Source organism: Bubalus kerabau, chromosome 5, assembly GCF_029407905.1.
Source record: "Bubalus kerabau isolate K-KA32 ecotype Philippines breed swamp buffalo chromosome 5, PCC_UOA_SB_1v2, whole genome shotgun sequence".
Taxonomy (NCBI): Eukaryota; Metazoa; Chordata; class Mammalia; order Artiodactyla; family Bovidae; genus Bubalus; species Bubalus kerabau.
The window spans coordinates 121,137,344-121,153,839 of NC_073628.1; the positions used below are offsets into that span (position 1 = coordinate 121,137,344).

At 35.2% G+C, this 16,496-nt stretch overlaps 1 protein-coding gene across 9 annotated transcripts in view; it reads left to right on the forward strand.

The window, feature by feature from the left end:
- SWT1 (SWT1 RNA endoribonuclease homolog) overlaps positions 1 to 16,496 on the forward strand; it is a 112,538-nt gene that overhangs the window by 19,678 nt on the left and 76,364 nt on the right. For 7 of the 9 annotated variants that reach the window (XM_055582938.1, XM_055582934.1, XM_055582941.1 and 4 more), the window contains 5 exons: positions 1,066 to 1,804; positions 5,719 to 5,778; positions 7,140 to 7,284; positions 8,197 to 8,298; positions 8,692 to 8,880. In XM_055582938.1, the coding sequence (XP_055438913.1) occupies positions 1,066 to 1,804; positions 5,719 to 5,778; positions 7,140 to 7,284; positions 8,197 to 8,298; positions 8,692 to 8,880 (1,235 nt within the window). The remainder of the gene's footprint in view (positions 1 to 1,065; positions 1,805 to 5,718; positions 5,779 to 7,139; positions 7,285 to 8,196; positions 8,299 to 8,691; positions 8,881 to 16,496) is intronic. The other 2 variants (XM_055582936.1, XM_055582935.1) reach the window with 2 other exon arrangements.

The window sequence follows — 16,496 nt, forward strand, 5'->3', positions numbered from 1 at the left end:
TCCTTTGTGGAACTGTTATATCATTTTGCATTTCCACTGGCAACATATGAGAGGGTCCATTTAACAACCTCTTGCCAGTATTTAGTGTTATTTAACAATCTTGACTAATTTGATAGAAGAAAATGGTACATCGCAATTAGCACATCTGTGACTACTAGGGAAGTCAAACATTTCTCCCAAAAATGTCTATTAACCATTTCCTTTTTCTACTTCATTGGTTTTCTGTTCATGTCTTTTTCTAGAGCCTTAGTACTTTTTGATGAGATTTTTATTTACGAAGGCTAATAAGCTGTCACATTTGTAGCATATGCCATTTCCCAGTTCTTTTAGTTTTATTACTTTTTAGTATACTACTGTAGTCATTTATGGAGAAGGCAATGGCACCCCACTCCAGTACTCTTGCCTGGAAAATCCCATGGATGGAGGAGCCTGGTAGGCTGCAGTTCATGGGGTCGCTACGAGTCAGACATGACTGAGCGACTTCACTTTCACTTTTCCCTTTCATGCATTGGAGAAGGAAATGGCAACCCACTCCAGTGTTCTTGCCTGGAGAATCCCAGGGACGGGAGAGCCTGGTGGGCTGCCGTCTGTGGGGTCGCACAGGGTCGGACACGACTGAAGCAGCTTAGCAGCAGCAGCAGCAGCAGTCATTTACATTTACTGTTTCCCTTTGTGATATTTTTCCCGTTGCTATTAAGTTTAAGAAGTTCTTTATTAAGAAATCTGATAAATGTTCCCTTTTTATTCTATGGTTTTTAAGTATTTAATATGAAGTATAGCAGTTATAGAAATAATAATTATTTTGCACTTGAATGTTTAATCTGTTTGGGATTACATCATCTGATGTTATATAAAGCTGTAAATTTTTTTTTTCCAAATAACCAGTTATTCCAACACCATTTATTGAGTAATCCTTTCTCCTTTATTAATAATGTAGTTATTTTCTACTTTTAATGACGTTCATATCAGGCCAGTTCTTTCATTTCCTACCTAAAATGATACAGTGCAATATTATATATTATGTTTGATTTTAATGCCTACCTAATTTTCTGTGCTGCTTTACAGACTGAATGTAGAAACTGACCCTCCAAGAAAGAGACCAAAAATTGATTCTTCATCCCAAGGACTTGTTACACTCCAGGAAACATCATATTCAAATAATAATCAGATTATTTCACAGAGTTCTTCTTCAAATGGAACTAAGAAAGATATAAGTAAATGTGTAGATTTTCAAGTTAAAGATATTAAATTGGCAAATGTTAAGAGTAAGCTGGACCATGGAATTAAAAACTTTAGCTGTCCTAAGGTGGCCAAAGATGTGAAACCAAAAGCTGAAGGCCAGGCAAGTGAAAAAACATGGCCTCATTTACTTGCTCAGAGGGAGAAGATGAAGGAATTCAAGAAAGAAAGGTCCAATAAATTTAGAGACAGTTCTGAAAAATGTGCTTTGGAGAAATGCAAGAGAATCCAACTTTCTCAGGATTGTAATTCCAGCAAGATAATTAAGGAACCCTTTGAATCTAGAAGGAGAAGGATTAATTTCAAAATCCTGGTAAAATCCCGCAATACCCTCCAAAATCTTGTACAAGAAAATGTGTTCAGTTCAGGTTCTAACAAGTTAAAGACTAAACAGGAGAAAAAAGAATGCCCAGAAGGCACCGAGTTTTCATTAAAGTTGACAAGGCACAGAAGTGAATATTTATTTTCAGATTCCACATATAAGCAGACTGTTCATGAGTGGGAAGGAGCATATCATGAGCATCAAGAAATTAATGATTTAAGTTCTGGTGAAAACCTAACCCAGGTAAGGTAGTGCAAAATGAATACAGACCTTAGTAAAGAGTATAGTTAGGTTTGAGTTGTTTCTGTTATAGATAATGATCGTAAAAGGCAGATTCTGTTTAGTCAGGAAGATACGTTGGTTCTTTTATTTTACTCTCTAAATTCCAACTTCCTTAAGAAACTATCCTGGCAACTATCAGGGACCCAAAATAGAAGAGATTGTGTAAAAATACAGAAGAAGCAGTTATAGATAGTCCTATCAGAGAAGTACTATGACAGTTTTCTCTAACTCCAGGTACGGCAGTTCCGGGGTTAGTATTCCAAATAGCTGCTCCTTTAACAGATTATTCTTTTGGGTGCCCTGTACGCCAGGTACCACAGTCACAGTCGTCATTTTCAAAGGCTTTCTTACATGAGGAGGTACAGAAACAGCCACCTCAAGTCTGACAAATACTTAATCACCTTATATGGGAACACGTAGCAGGGGATTGACATGGCCTTGGATGGATTAATTCAGTAAGATTTACTGGAGGGGATAACATGTAAATTGAGAACTAAAGACTGAATAGGAGTTATTCAGGTGAAGACAAGGTGGAGTGAGATGGGAGAAGCAGGAATGTTCCAGATAGAGGGAACTATGTATACAGAGATCTAGGCTAGAAAGCTTGGCACATCTATTTTTGCTTCTAAATTATGCAGTAAATCAGCATTTGTGGACTAATTTGAAAACCTAATTGTGATAGCCTTGTTTCTATGGCAAATAAAATTATTTATCTTTAGGAGAACTTTTAGAACTTAGGAACTTTAGCAGCTCTGAAATTTAGAGACTGCTTATAAACAGCAGTGGTGGAGCTTACCTCTTTTTAGGAATCAAGATTATAGAGTGTTATATAAGATACTTCCTTTGAAAAATGGAGGGATTATAACCAAGGGGGCCAGAAGAGCTTGAGAAAGAGGACTCTTTTTCACTGAACTTGAAGGGGTCCAAAGAAGGAAAGAATTGAGTTTGTTCTTTTTATTGCTTTCTTAAAGAAAAGCTTCCATTTTCTTCTTGTGCTGTATAACCAGTTCTCTAGAGTAGAATGCAAGAAAGGAATCTGAGTTTTCCAGTATGTTCACTGAACATCTTTGTATCATTGTTTGGTATTCCCCTGGTGCTGTATATCTAAGGAACAGTATGAGATGTACCTTACACACTTTTTTGCTCTCTGTTTAGAATTATTACAAAAACCAAATGAGGTACATAGCATGAATATAAGTTGTAGGGGAAGCAATTTTTGCATGATTACTTTTCAATTATTGGAATTAAAACTCTTTATATTCCTTTGATAGAAGTCTTATCTGACTGAAAGTCATTTAGATGCAGGAGAAGCAAGTAAATATTGTTCTTATCTTGAATATGTTATCATTAACATTATTAGTGACAGTAGCTAATCATTTTAATATTATATTTGTTTTCCTCATAAATTCCTCAATGGATAATTGTCTTCCTGAAATAATGAGTTTACAAAGAAGTAATTGTGTTTTTTTGTATTCAGTGATCCTGTTATGCTTTCCTAGAAGAAAGTGACTTCTTTTTTTCCCTAGGCTTATAGTTCTTTGTTACCTTTTTCAGTCTGCATTCTCCCCTCACCATTGTGAACTAATATTCTAGAGATTTATTGTTTATAGGCCACTTTTATAAATGGTATCCCACTTAATTCTTATGAGTCTCTGGGGTAGAAATTTATCAGTTTATCTAAATGTTAATTAAAGGTACCTATTATGTATTAGGCATTTAGAGTTTGAATAAGATGCTTTTACCCTCAAGAAGTTCCCAGAGGTTGATTAGTAAACAAATACAATTTCAGATACAGTGAAGAAAATATTAGCGCCCTGGGAATTTGGCTGGTGTTAGTATAAAGTTGGAAGTGAGTTAAGGGAGGGCTCATTAAGAGATTCTTAAGAGATTCTCTTAAGCTTGGAGATTCTTAGGCTTGGTGTTGAAAAACGTGTAGAGCAAAGAATGAAAGTGTTGTCCTGCCGGGGAAATGATCGGTTGTGTAGTGGCCCAGAGTTGTGAAATTGCGTGGCACGAGCACACGTGAGCACTTATGCTGTTCAGTTTGACTTGAGATGTGTTGAGAATCTATATGAGAGGAAGTTGGAGAGGAAGCCAGGGTCTAGGCAATGAATTCCTTTATCTCTTCTGGGAAAGACTGTTTTTCATCTTGTAGATAGGACAGAGCCACTGAACAATCAGGTTTTTAGTTTGGAATCACTCCAGCAAATAAAGCCATTTATACCATCATTGGTGTTACTCCCTTTTGTCATCTCCAGGGAAGGCTTTATCCCAATCCATGGACTTAATAAAACATGGAAGGGGGAAGGCAAAGTTAAATGCCCTCTAAGACCTTCTTTTATAATAAGGATTTGAAGTTGATAGAAAGTTTTTTGAAATCACTAAAAGTGACTTGTCAAAGAGAGTGAAGGGTAGTAGTGATCCAAGTAAAAGAATGAAAAGACTTCGAATGTCAGAAGTGGCAGGAAGTTCTATAATAATCTCTAGCTTGGTTGGCACTCCTTAGCTGAATTGAATCTAAAGTTCTAGTGAGATTTAAAGTCAGGTGGAGAAAGCATTATAGAACCCAGGGTCATGGGAGAGTATGGCTGTAATAGGCCTACGTGTGTGATGTGCGTGGTATTGTATTGTGTGAAGATTGATACTGGAAAGTTAGGGTAGAAGCTCAATTCCCAAAGCAACATAGGATACACTTTTTTAAAGAGAGTCTGCAGTTTATATCCAGCTTCTTATAAAATACATGTGTGTTTGGTGTTATCTCGGAGAATTCTTAGAAGATGATTTGGTTTAGTAGAGGCTTAGTCAAGTTCCTTGTCACCTGTATGTAGGATTGGGTAAGTCTCAGCCACTCACCGAAAGTGCCAGGGAAAAACTGAAATTAGAGAGATCTTCAGTCTTTGCTGGGAGACAAAAAATAAAACACCCATACATTTTCAGTCTTTCCCGCCCTCAGTCATATACTAATCTTCAAGTTTCTTTTGTTGTTTTGTCATGTCACTTTTAGAAATGGTTTGTTTACTCATGGATGAAAATTTCCCACCACCAAGGCCCAGTATTCTTTTTATCTTTGCCATGGTTATTTCTGTTTCTTAAGGTGGCATGTTTTGTTCTTAGAATATGAGTATTTTTAGGGAGGCATGTATATGAATGAGTCAATCTTAAAGAATTTCTACTATGTTTCATGACTTAATAGAAGGAAGCTTTTCTATTCTAGGGACAGTTTTTCATCTGGGGCAATTTTGCCTCTTAGTGGGTATTTGGCAACTGATTTGATGGAGACTTTTTTTTTTTTTTTCAATTCATTGTTTTTCTTTTTATTGCATTTATTGAAGTATGTACCCCCAAACAGCATAGCTTACTGGGGTGTAAACTGAAATATAGATAATTTTCTCTTCAACTCCATTTACATCAAATTCTCTCTCTGTTATAACACTGAAATTGCTTGGGCAAAGGGATGGAGACATTTTTGATTGTCAAGGATGGGAGGGAGGGAGGTATCTAGTGGGTAAAGGGAAGAGATACTTCTAAACATCCTACAGTGCGTAGAACAACCCCAAACGCTTTGTGTTTTTCTATTTAAAGAAGACTTGAAAACCATGTTGATTGCTTTTTATTTGTGACAGTTATACTTTTGTGTCTTCTGGATCAGTGCCCCTTGATAGAGGAAAGGTTTCTCACCTCTGCTCTAAAGTTAGATTCTGCTTTAATTTCTTTACATTATAATACATCAGGGAACTACTTCCCTGAAGTGAGAAGAGTATTAACCCCCAAAACAAAGAATCATCTGATCCTGAATGTCAGTAGTGCCATAGCTGAAAAACCTTATTCTAGGTGTATGCTTCTTAACTAATTAATAAAATTACTTTTCATTTCAGAGTTTTGAAGCACCATGTTCTTCAGTGTCACTTGAAAGTATTCAAGATACAGATCAAGAGGTTACTGATATATTTGTTTACTGTCAATATTTTTAATGACATTAAGACGGGATTCCTATTTCAATAAAAAATAATGACGATAAAAACTTTTATAGTATGAAAATAACGCTGATGTCTGTACTTAATTCAGTATATAAGTATTTATGAAGTCCTGAAAAATTCTTTGGAAAAGTATTTCCATTTATTCAATCACCTTTTGGCCTTTTTTTTCTAATAAGCTAATTTGTTTTGAATAAAAAGCGTGGAGCCTATGCTCACAATATTAATTTTAATTTAATGTTATGTTTTTGCATGCTTATGCCTCAGCTTGCCAAAATACAGTATAATATTAATATTTTTGCCTCATTTTTCTAATTAGCAATAAGATGAAAGTGTTCAGTGAAAATGAAAACACACACATATTTATTTTTTGCCTGTTGCTTCATTTCTCAGCTAGAATCTTCTGGTCGAACCTAATAGAAGTATTGCATGTAATTTTATGTTCCCTGCTTCTAAATTAAAATTAGATTCACAGAACACTTTGGGTTTTTCTATTTAAAGGAAACTTTAAAACCATGTTGATTGCTTTTTATTTGTGACAGTCAGTTATATTTTTATGTCTTCTGGGTCTGTGCCCCTTGATAGAAAAAAGATTTCTCACCTCTGCTCTAAAATTAGGTTATACTTTAATTTCTTTACATTATAATACATCAGGGAACTACTTCCCTGAAATGAAAAGAGTATAAAGATCTGGATTTCAGTTTTTGATAGTTAATTAACAATCTTAGAAATTAGGAAGAGTGCTGATCATCCAGACAAAAACATCCTTGGCTCTTAAAGTACTTTGAAGTGAGAATGGAAATGAGAATTAACTTATTTCAGAGAATTAACTTATTATCTCTTATGTATTAGACCCTATGTGAGGTTTTTCATGTTATTTCACTTAATCCTTACAAAAAGTATTAAAAGGATACAAATATTTACCATTCCTATTGTGCAGATAAACTGAGACCCATGGTGGTTAAATAATTCGCCTAAGGTTGTAGTAAGAGTAAGAGAAGAGCCATTTTATTTTTTTTTAAAGAGCTTAAAAAATTTTTTTTGACTATGGTTGATTTGCAATGTTATGTTAGTTTCAGGTGTATAGCAAAGTTGATTCAGTTATAGATATACATATATCTTCTATTTCAAATTCTTTTCCTGTAAACCTTGTAAATGTTTATAAATCTGTGGGTTTTTTACCATGTGGCTTCCATATTTTTGTATAATTTTTGCTTTCCACAGACTGTCTCATATTAAGTGAATTAAGAATTAATTGCTTTCTTATTAATCTGAAGAGAAAATAATTCAAAATATTGTTTTGCGGGTCTTTTGCAATTTAGATGCAGATAGTAGAAGAGCTTCATGCTGCTCGTGTGGGAAAAAGCATGGATTTACCTGTGGTTCCACCTTCAGGAGAGTTAATGAGTATGGAAATTGACGTGGTAGAAGATGATATACATTCCTCTGCTGGTATACCCTTTATGTGTATGACTGTGTTTGTGATCTCCTGTGTTTTCTCAATGTTCAGTTTTTATAATATTTAGGTGAAAGTGTTAAAATGTGCTCATTTGAAATAATAAAATATGCTATATTTCTTTCAGCTATAGGAATCAGGTCTAAGATTTGTGTTATCATTTGCTTTATGTATCTCACATTATTAGGCAGTTAGAAATATTTTCTTTCTTTTTTTTTGCCTAAGGACAGTAATCAGAATTATGAGTAGTCTGTTATTCTTGCTCTTAATCATAAATTTTAACAGTTTCAAGTTTGTAAAGCACTGATCAGAAACAATGCAGTTTTCTCAAAGGTATTCATGAATTTCTTATTTATATAGTAGAACTGTGATTATTATTACTCCTGGGAGAAGAAAATGATAGATACCCTCCAGAGTATGCTAGTATACAGTTTTGAATTGCATTTATAAAAATAGTAATGCTGCTACATTATGTTCATGTTGCACTTTCCAATTTATTGTTTATCTGTGAATCAGTTCACCTGTTCCTAATATGACCCTAAGAAGTAATAATACTAGTATTATTAGTTTTCTTTCTTTTATACATATTTATCTTTTCAGTGTTATTTCACAGTATATTAAGATTAGCTTATCATTCCTAACTGGATAACTACCAGTGATAGAGTACAGGGTTCAACAACATAATTACTGCTGTCATAAATTAGTTTATGATTTAAATATCTTCCCATAAGTAATATGCAATATTCTACTGGTGGATAATTAAACATTGATTACTGTTCTTTCTCTTAAGAATTGGAGTAAATGTGTTTTTGTTGTTTAAAGGATTGCCTTAAGAATGCTATCAGAGTTCCATGATAACAAAGTTTTATTTACTATACAAGTGTGTTACAAATGTCAATTCTCACTTTGCTTTTTTCCCCTAGCAAATGCTGCTTCAGACAAAAAGCTTCTAATTGTTATTGACACAAATATTCTGATGAATCATCTCAAATTTGTTAGACTTTTGAAGACAAGAGAAATCCCAGGTATTTATAAAACATACTGACTGATTCTGATTTTCTTATTTAACATTTATATTAACAGTGCTGTGAATTTTTTACTCCCCGTAAACTTACTTTTGTTTGGATATGTTGTTAAGCACAAGCGTGCACAGCATAATCAGCTTAAGTAAAAAGGGGAATAAAAAAGAGCCTTTACTGATTAATCTAGCTTCTGAACTTATTCTTCTTTGATCTCCTGTAGTATTTATTTTTGTAATATTCTTTTGACACTTGTATCTGTTTTAAGTTCCTATTTTTATGTATTATCTCTTCATTTAGATTGTGAATTTCTTTAAAACTTTTAATTCTCCTACAGCAGGTCAATTTAGTAGCTTAATACATATTTGTTGACTTACAAGAAATCTTTTTATTTTTTAGGCTTTGACAGTCTTGTGTTAATAATTCCCTGGGTGGTTTTACAAGAGCTGGATCGTATGAAGGCAGGAAGATTACTGAAACATGCCCAGCACAAAGCTATACCTGCAGTTCATTTCATCAATGACAGTCTCAGAAATCAAGATAGAAAGCTATGGGGTCAGTCAATACAACTTGCATCTCAAAAACTTTGTAAGTGTTGTCCTCTCAGGGTGTTCCCTGATTAAGATTTGTTTGGATGTTGACTCATTATTGCAGGGAAACGGTGCAAAACTTAAAACAATACTATAAGTATTGCATTATGAAATGGCAGGACATGGTGATGTTTTGGACTGTTCTATTAGGCTTGTTTTGGAGGTCTTTGATATTTTCTGTTTCTCCTAGACCTTATTGGGAAGGTCTGTGATTTCACAGATAGTGACTATGTAGTTCTGTATGCATACTTGTAGGTATTACAATACTTGAATCTTTTTTTAAAATACCTTGCTGAGTGATGAGGCCCATAAGTGATCTGTGTTTCTAATCATCTGCGTGCTCAGTTGCTTCAGTTGTGTCTGACTCTGTGTGACCCTGTGAACTGTAGCCTGCCTTGGGATTCTCCAGGCAAGAATACTGGAGTGAGTTGCCATGCCCTCTTCCAGGGATCTTCCCCACCCAGGGATTGAACCTGTGTCTCCTGCCTTGCAAGTGGATTCGTTTAACTGCTGAGCTACCAGGGAAGCCCCTAATCACCACTACATGCAGTTAATATAATACAGAGATAGGTCTTGTTTTCCTCTGGTTTGTCAGAACCTATAATAAGGAAGTTTTTTTATAATCAGTTCAGTTGAGTCGCCCAGTCGTGTCCGACTCTTTGCGACCCCATGAATTGCAGCACACCAGGCTTCCCTGTCCATCGCCAACTACCAGAGATCACTCAAACTCACGTCCATTGAGTCGGTGATGCCATCCAGCCATCTCATCCTCTGTCGTCCCCTTCTCCTCCTGCCCCCAGTCCCTCCCAGCATCAGGGTCTTCTCCATGAGTCAACTCTTCGCATGAGGTGGCCAAAGGACTGGAGTTTCAGCTTTAGCATCATTCCTTCCAAAGACCACCCAGGACTGATCTCCTTTAGAATGGACTGGTTGGATCTCCTTGCAGTCCATGGAACTCTCAAGAGTCTTCTCCAACACCACAGTTCAAAAGCATCAAGTCTTCGGCTCTCAGCTTTCTTCACAGTCCAACTCTCACATCCATACATAACTACTGGAAAAACCATAGCCTTGCCTAGACAGACCTTTGTTGGCAAAGTAATGTCTCTGCTTTTGAATATGCTATCTAGGTTGGTTATAACTTTCCTTCCAAGGAGTAAGCGTCTTTTAATTTCATGGCTGCAGTCACCATCTGCAGAGATTCTGGAGCCCCCCAAAATAAAGTCTGACACTGTTTCCACTCCCCATCTATTTCCCATGAAGTGATGGGACCAGATGCCATGATCTTCGTTTTCTGAATGTTGAGCTTTAAGCCAACGTTTTCACTCTCCTCTTTCACTTTCATCTAGAGGCTTTTTAGTTCCTCTTCACTTTCTGCCATAAGGGTGATGTCATTTGCATATCTGAGGTTATTGATATTTCTCCCGACAATCTTGATTCCAGCTTGTGCGTCTTCAGCCCAGCGTTTCTCATGATGTACTCTGCATATAAGTTAAATAAGCAAAAAAAAAAAAAAAAAAAAAAAAAAAAGGCAAAAAAAAAAAAAATAAGCAGGGTGATTTTTTATAATAGAGATCTATAGATTTTCTCTTGATTTGTTTCCATATTAGTTTGTTGGTTTTTTTTTTTTTTTTAGACATTTAAAAATTAGTCTTAGAACCAAAGTGTGTTCTTCATGTTTTGTATAACTATTTGGTAAAAAAAAATCTTTGTAAAGCAATATAGTTGCCTCTGAAGAGTTTATATTTACATTTAGAGGATATATTTCATTCTTTAAAAACTTGTTTATTCCCAACTCAGAATTATTTGTATATGTAGATTTGTTTTATTTTAAATATCATGAATTTATGTTGTTTGCAAGATGAGTCTAATTATCATATTAATCCTGAGAAGGCTTTTGGCACAGCTGTTTAGTCCTACATCTTTGAAGAAAAAGGGCCTCTACAATTAATTCCCTTATTTATTCCCTTTACAAATAATTATTAGCTCTTAGTATATTCCAGTACAATGCTTATGCATTTTGAGTAGGAACGTCATGTGAAGTTTAAGAGCTTTTAAAGGAAACCACTAAAAAAAAATCATTTATTCGAGTTAAGAAAATACTAAAATATTTTAACACATTATATTAAATTGAATGTTTTACGTTTGTTTTTGTTTTTGTTTTTTTTTACTTTCTATTATGAAAACCTTCAAATACAGAACTAGGTAGAATAATACTATGAATCCCTGTGTGCTTTTCACTCATTTTCAATGATTCTCAACATTTTGGCGACAATTTCTTTCATTCTCTCATTTCCTTTTCACCTTCTCTCCCAGCTCCTGAAACTCCTGTTGTACTTTGGTATATAGTGCTAACAGATAGGACTTTTTAAAAAAACAACCACACTATAACAAAACCTCTGTCTAAACCATCATTTCAGTAAACCTCCAATCCTTAAGAAGAGGTGAGAATTTTTTTTACTCGTAATTTTTTTCCTTGTCAGTTGATAAAAATTACATTTTAGTGTATAATTGTATAGATGATGATAGTAATAGACAACACTGGTATGGCCGTTATTCTCCAGACCCTTTTCTAAGTGCTTTACAGCTAGTATCTCATTCAAAACTTACGGTACTTGTGGAACATATTCTTATTAGACCTATTCTGCTGATGAGGAAATTGAGACATAGAGATGTTAAGAACTTGTCCTAGATGGAATATCTATTCCTTCAATAGATTGACTTTGACACTTATTTTAGAAGAACTAATAGATATTTTGGCCACATTTATTATTTATAGATACTTGATATGTGTCTTTTGACTTTTCAGTTTTTATGTGCTTTTCTTGATGCTTTTACTTCTTCAGCCTATGCTTTTAGGATTATTAAGGAGGATAAATCATAGTGGTCTCAAACTTCTGTGCTGCTTCAGTTTCTGGGCCTTCCTGGAAAGCCATACTTCCCTTTAATGCTTCAATTTGATACTATCTGGTCTTAATTTTGCTAAATTGTGCTTTCAGTTACAAGGTTGTAGGTTAGTCTTTATAGATTATTTGTGTAATTGTCTTTGTCAGATAAATCCTTTATATATCATTGTTATCTGTCAAAGTGATTGTTTGAAACATTGTTTATATAAAATCTAATGCACTTAATATATTTATTCTGTTGATAATGATTTTATGATCTCCTTTAGAAATATCCTTAGTCATTTTTATCATAGTAAAATTATATTTTATATTCTAATGATGAATTGAAACTTATAAAAAATTTAATTCAGGATTTTTGAATAAAATTAAAATACTTGTTTGGAGAAAAGCAAGAACAAAACAGTCTTTAATTATGCTTTACATCTGTTGAGTACATTTGCCACTAACTCTAATAATTGCGTATATAGATGTATTATTTTGTTTTATGTAATCATTGAGTATTATAACTGTATTTTTTTTTAGACAGGAATTTTCCACTAAAAAAAGAAAAATGCCACAAATTGAATGAAAATAGTCTATGTTATTAATAAATAGACTTAGTTGAACATAATTTTAGTGTTGTCCTTACTCTTTTCAAAATTGTACTTATTTGATGTAGTATGCATTACGATGAGAATAGGATTTGAAATCTGATTGACCTGAGTTTTTTGATCTGACCTGGAGAAAGTTAAAGGTGAGGAAACTGAGTAAATAAAATGGGGGGAAATGACCCCCGGCTGAAAATATGGTCTGAAGATTGGTTGAGCTAATTGTATTAAAGTGTTTAATGGTTTAATGTTTGGAATAGGTGATAAGTCTTTTGAGTCCTCTTACATGAGAAAGTTATACAGATGGTTTAGAAAAACTAAATTTCCCTAATGGACAAAGATTATTAATAGGTAATTCACAAAAGAAGAAATACATCTAGTCAGCCTTTTTTGTTCAAAGTAAATATTTCCCTGTTTGCTGTTTTAAATATTGTTAACTGCTTATGTGTAAAAATTTTTAGTTTATATTTTTTGCATTTTCCTTTTTTATTTTTATTGCTCCTAAATTTAGAATGATACTTCTTCCCAGCACTTGATAGGAACACAGCACTCAGTGCATAGGGAATATGACTTAGTAACTTTTCAGAGAGTAATTTATCAGTGTTTATACAAAGCCTAAAGAGATGATTTGTCTTTCTTGCAATTATTCTAAAGAAATTATCAGAGATCAGTGATTTATATAATTAGTGTTCATCACAGCATGATTTATACAGCGAAAAATTGGAAACAGTCTGACAGTTGGAGATGTTACTTATAAGCCTGTAGCCAAATGAGAGAATACTAATTTTGAAAAATGTTAATCATGTAATATTAAACAGAATAATATTTAAAAGAATATGCACTACAATCCTAAATTTCTTAGATTAATTCAGGCAAAGAAAGACAAATATCATGTGTCACTTATATATGTAAGCTAAAAAGTAATACCAAAAACCATCCAGAAATTTGTCTCACAGTTCTGAAGACTGGAAGTCTAGAATCAGGGTGTTAGCAGGATTATTTCCTTCTGACATCTATCAGAGAAACATCTGTTCCAGACTGCTTTCTTGGCTTGTAAATGGCCATTTTCTCCTTATGTCTCTTCATATCCTCTTCTCTCTCCCCATGTCTGGTTCCAGATTTCCCCTGTTTAGTTAGAATATCGGTCCTATTGGGTTAGTTCAGTTCAGTCACTCAGTCGTGTCCGACTCTTTGTGACACCATGAACCGCAGCATGCCAGGCCTCCCTGTCCATCACCAACTCCCGGAGACCACCCAGACCCATGTCCGTTGAGTCAGTGATGCCATCCAACCATCTCATCCTCTGTTGTCCCCTTCTTCTCCTGCCCTCAATCTTTCCCAGCATCAGGGTCTTTTCAATGAATCAGCTCTTTTCATCAGGTGGCCAAAGTATTGGAGTTTCAGCTTCAACAGCAGTCCTTCCAATGAACACCCAGGACTGATCTCCTTTAGGATGGACTTGTTGGATCTCCTGCAGTCCAAGGGACTCTCAAGAGTCTTCTCCAACACCACAGTTCAAAAGTATCAATTCTTCGGCACTCAGCTTTCTTTATAGTCCAACTCTCACATTCATACATGACCACTGGAAAAACCATAGCCTTGACTAGATGGACCTTTGTTGGCAAAGGAACGTCTCTGCTTTTTAATATGCTGTCTAGGTTGGTCATAATGTTCCTTCCAAGGAGTAAGTGTCTTTTAATTTCAAGGCTGCAGTCACCATCTGTGCTGATTTTGGAGCCCAGAAAAATAAAGTCAGCCACTGTTTCCACATCTATTTGCCATGAAGTGATGGGACTGGATGCCATGATCTTCGTTTTCTGAATGTTGAGCTTTAAGCCAACGTTTTCACTCTCCTCTTTCACTTTCATCAAGAGGCTCTGTAGTTCTTCTTCACTTTCTGCCATAAGGGTGGTATCATCTGCATAGCTGAGGTTATTAATATTTCTCCTGGCAGTCTTGATTCCAGCTTGTGATTCTTCCAGCCCAGCGATTCTCATGATGTACTCTGCATCAGTTCAGTTCAGTTCAGTCGCTCAGTCGTGTCCAACTCTGCGACCCTATGAATCGCAGCACACCAGGCCTCCCTGTCCATCACCAACTTCTGGAGTTCACTCAAACTCACGTCTGTCGAGTCGGTGATGCCATCCAGCCATCTCATCCTCTGTCGTCCCCTTCTCCTCTTGCCCCCAATCCCTACTCTGCATATATAAGTTAAATAAGCAGGGTGACAATATGCAGCCTTGATGTTCTCCTTTTCCTATTTGGAACCAGTCTGTTGTTCCATGTCCAGTTCGAACTGTTGCTTCCTGATCTGCATACAGATTTCTAAAGAGGCAGGTCAAGTGGTCTGGTATTCCGTCTCTTTCAGAATTTTCCACAGTTTATTGTTATCCATGCAGTCAAAGGCTTTGGCATAGTCAGTAAAGCAGAAATAGATGTTTTTCTGGAACTCTTGCTTTTTCAATGCTCCAGCAGATGTTGGCAATTTGATCTCTGGTTCCTCTGCCTTTTCTAAAACCAGCTTGAACATCTGGAAGTTCACGGTTCATGTATTGCTGAAGCCTGGCTTGGAGAATTTTGAGCATTACTTTACTAGCATGTGAGATGAGTGCAATTGTGGGGTAGTTTGAGCATTCTTTGGCAGTGCCTTTCCTTGGGATTGGAATGAAAACTGACCTTTTCCAGTCCTGTGGCCACTGCTGAGTTTTCCAAATTTGCTGGTATATTGAGTGCAGCACTTTCACAGCATCATCTTTCAGGATTTGAAATAGCTCAACTGGAGTTCCATCACCTCCACTAGCTTTGTTCATAGTGATAAGGCCCACTTGGATGTCTGGCTCTAGGTGAGTGATCACACCATCGTAATTATCTGGGTTGTGAAGATCTTTTTTGTACAGTTCTGTGTATTCTTGCCACATCTTCTTAATATCTTCTGCTTCCATTTCTGTCCTTTTTTGACCCCATCTTTGCATGAAATGTTCCCTTGGTATCTAATTTTCTTGACGAGATCTTTAGTCTTTCCCATTCTCTTGTTTTCCTCTATTTCTTTGCATTGATCGCTGACACTAATGAACTCATTTTAACTTGCAAAAAACCAAAAATAGGATTTAAAAGAGTATAGATTACAATCCCAAGTTCCTTAGATTGTGCATATATACTTAGAGATATACTGAGCTGATGAAATTATGAGATATTTTAGTTTTCTTTATATTTTCGGAATTTTTCAGATTTTCTATAATTATTTATTTTTATTTTTAGGTAAAAATGAGGTTATCTGATACCTGCTACACCAGACATTTGTTCCATCATTTTTATATTTTCTTTCGTTACATTTTTGTTGAATCATTACTTGCAGGATATTTGTATTAGACACTGTTCTAACTGTTGAGGCTGCAGCAGTGAATGAGACATACAAAGCCCGCTGTTGAGAAGCTTTAATTCTATTACTATGCTAAATATCATATTAACTGTAATTTATACAGTTAAGCAATTTGCCCATTATTGCATGTCCAGTAAGTGGGAAAGCAAGAATTCAAACCCAGGTTATCAGTTTCCAGTGTCTTTGTTCATTTTTGAACAGTTCCTGAGCAAGTACTCAAAAATATTTGTTGGTAAAAATCTTTATGAATATTCTTATAATTTTAGGTATACCTTCTGGGCCTGTGTATTCTAGAAAAAAGTGACAGAACAAGTAATCATGAACTTTGATACCTTTAGAGCAGTGTACTTACTGTATGCTCTAAACCTCCTTTGATTGGTCAAATTGAGTTGCTAAAGTTAACCACTGATTTTGAGCTGCCTATTTTGCATTATTGTGATATTTACTTTGTGAGCTAAAAGCAGGAAAATTGGCTGTTGTAATATATGTCTGTCTGGCTTATTGGTTGTCTGATTAAAGAACTGAATCATATGTCTCTCAGGTTCATGCTATGAGATCAGTTGAGTTTTGTCTAGACTTCGTCAAGAGATCATGAGGCCCCAAAGAGCTTGTCTTTTGACAAGCATAGGGACCTGGTGCAGCTTAGACCTTAGAAAAATGTTTATTGCATGTGTGAATGAGTTTTCTAATTTGAAAGTTTAGAGGACTCAGTGATATAGGCTAAAAGTTGAGGGGAGAAAAAGGT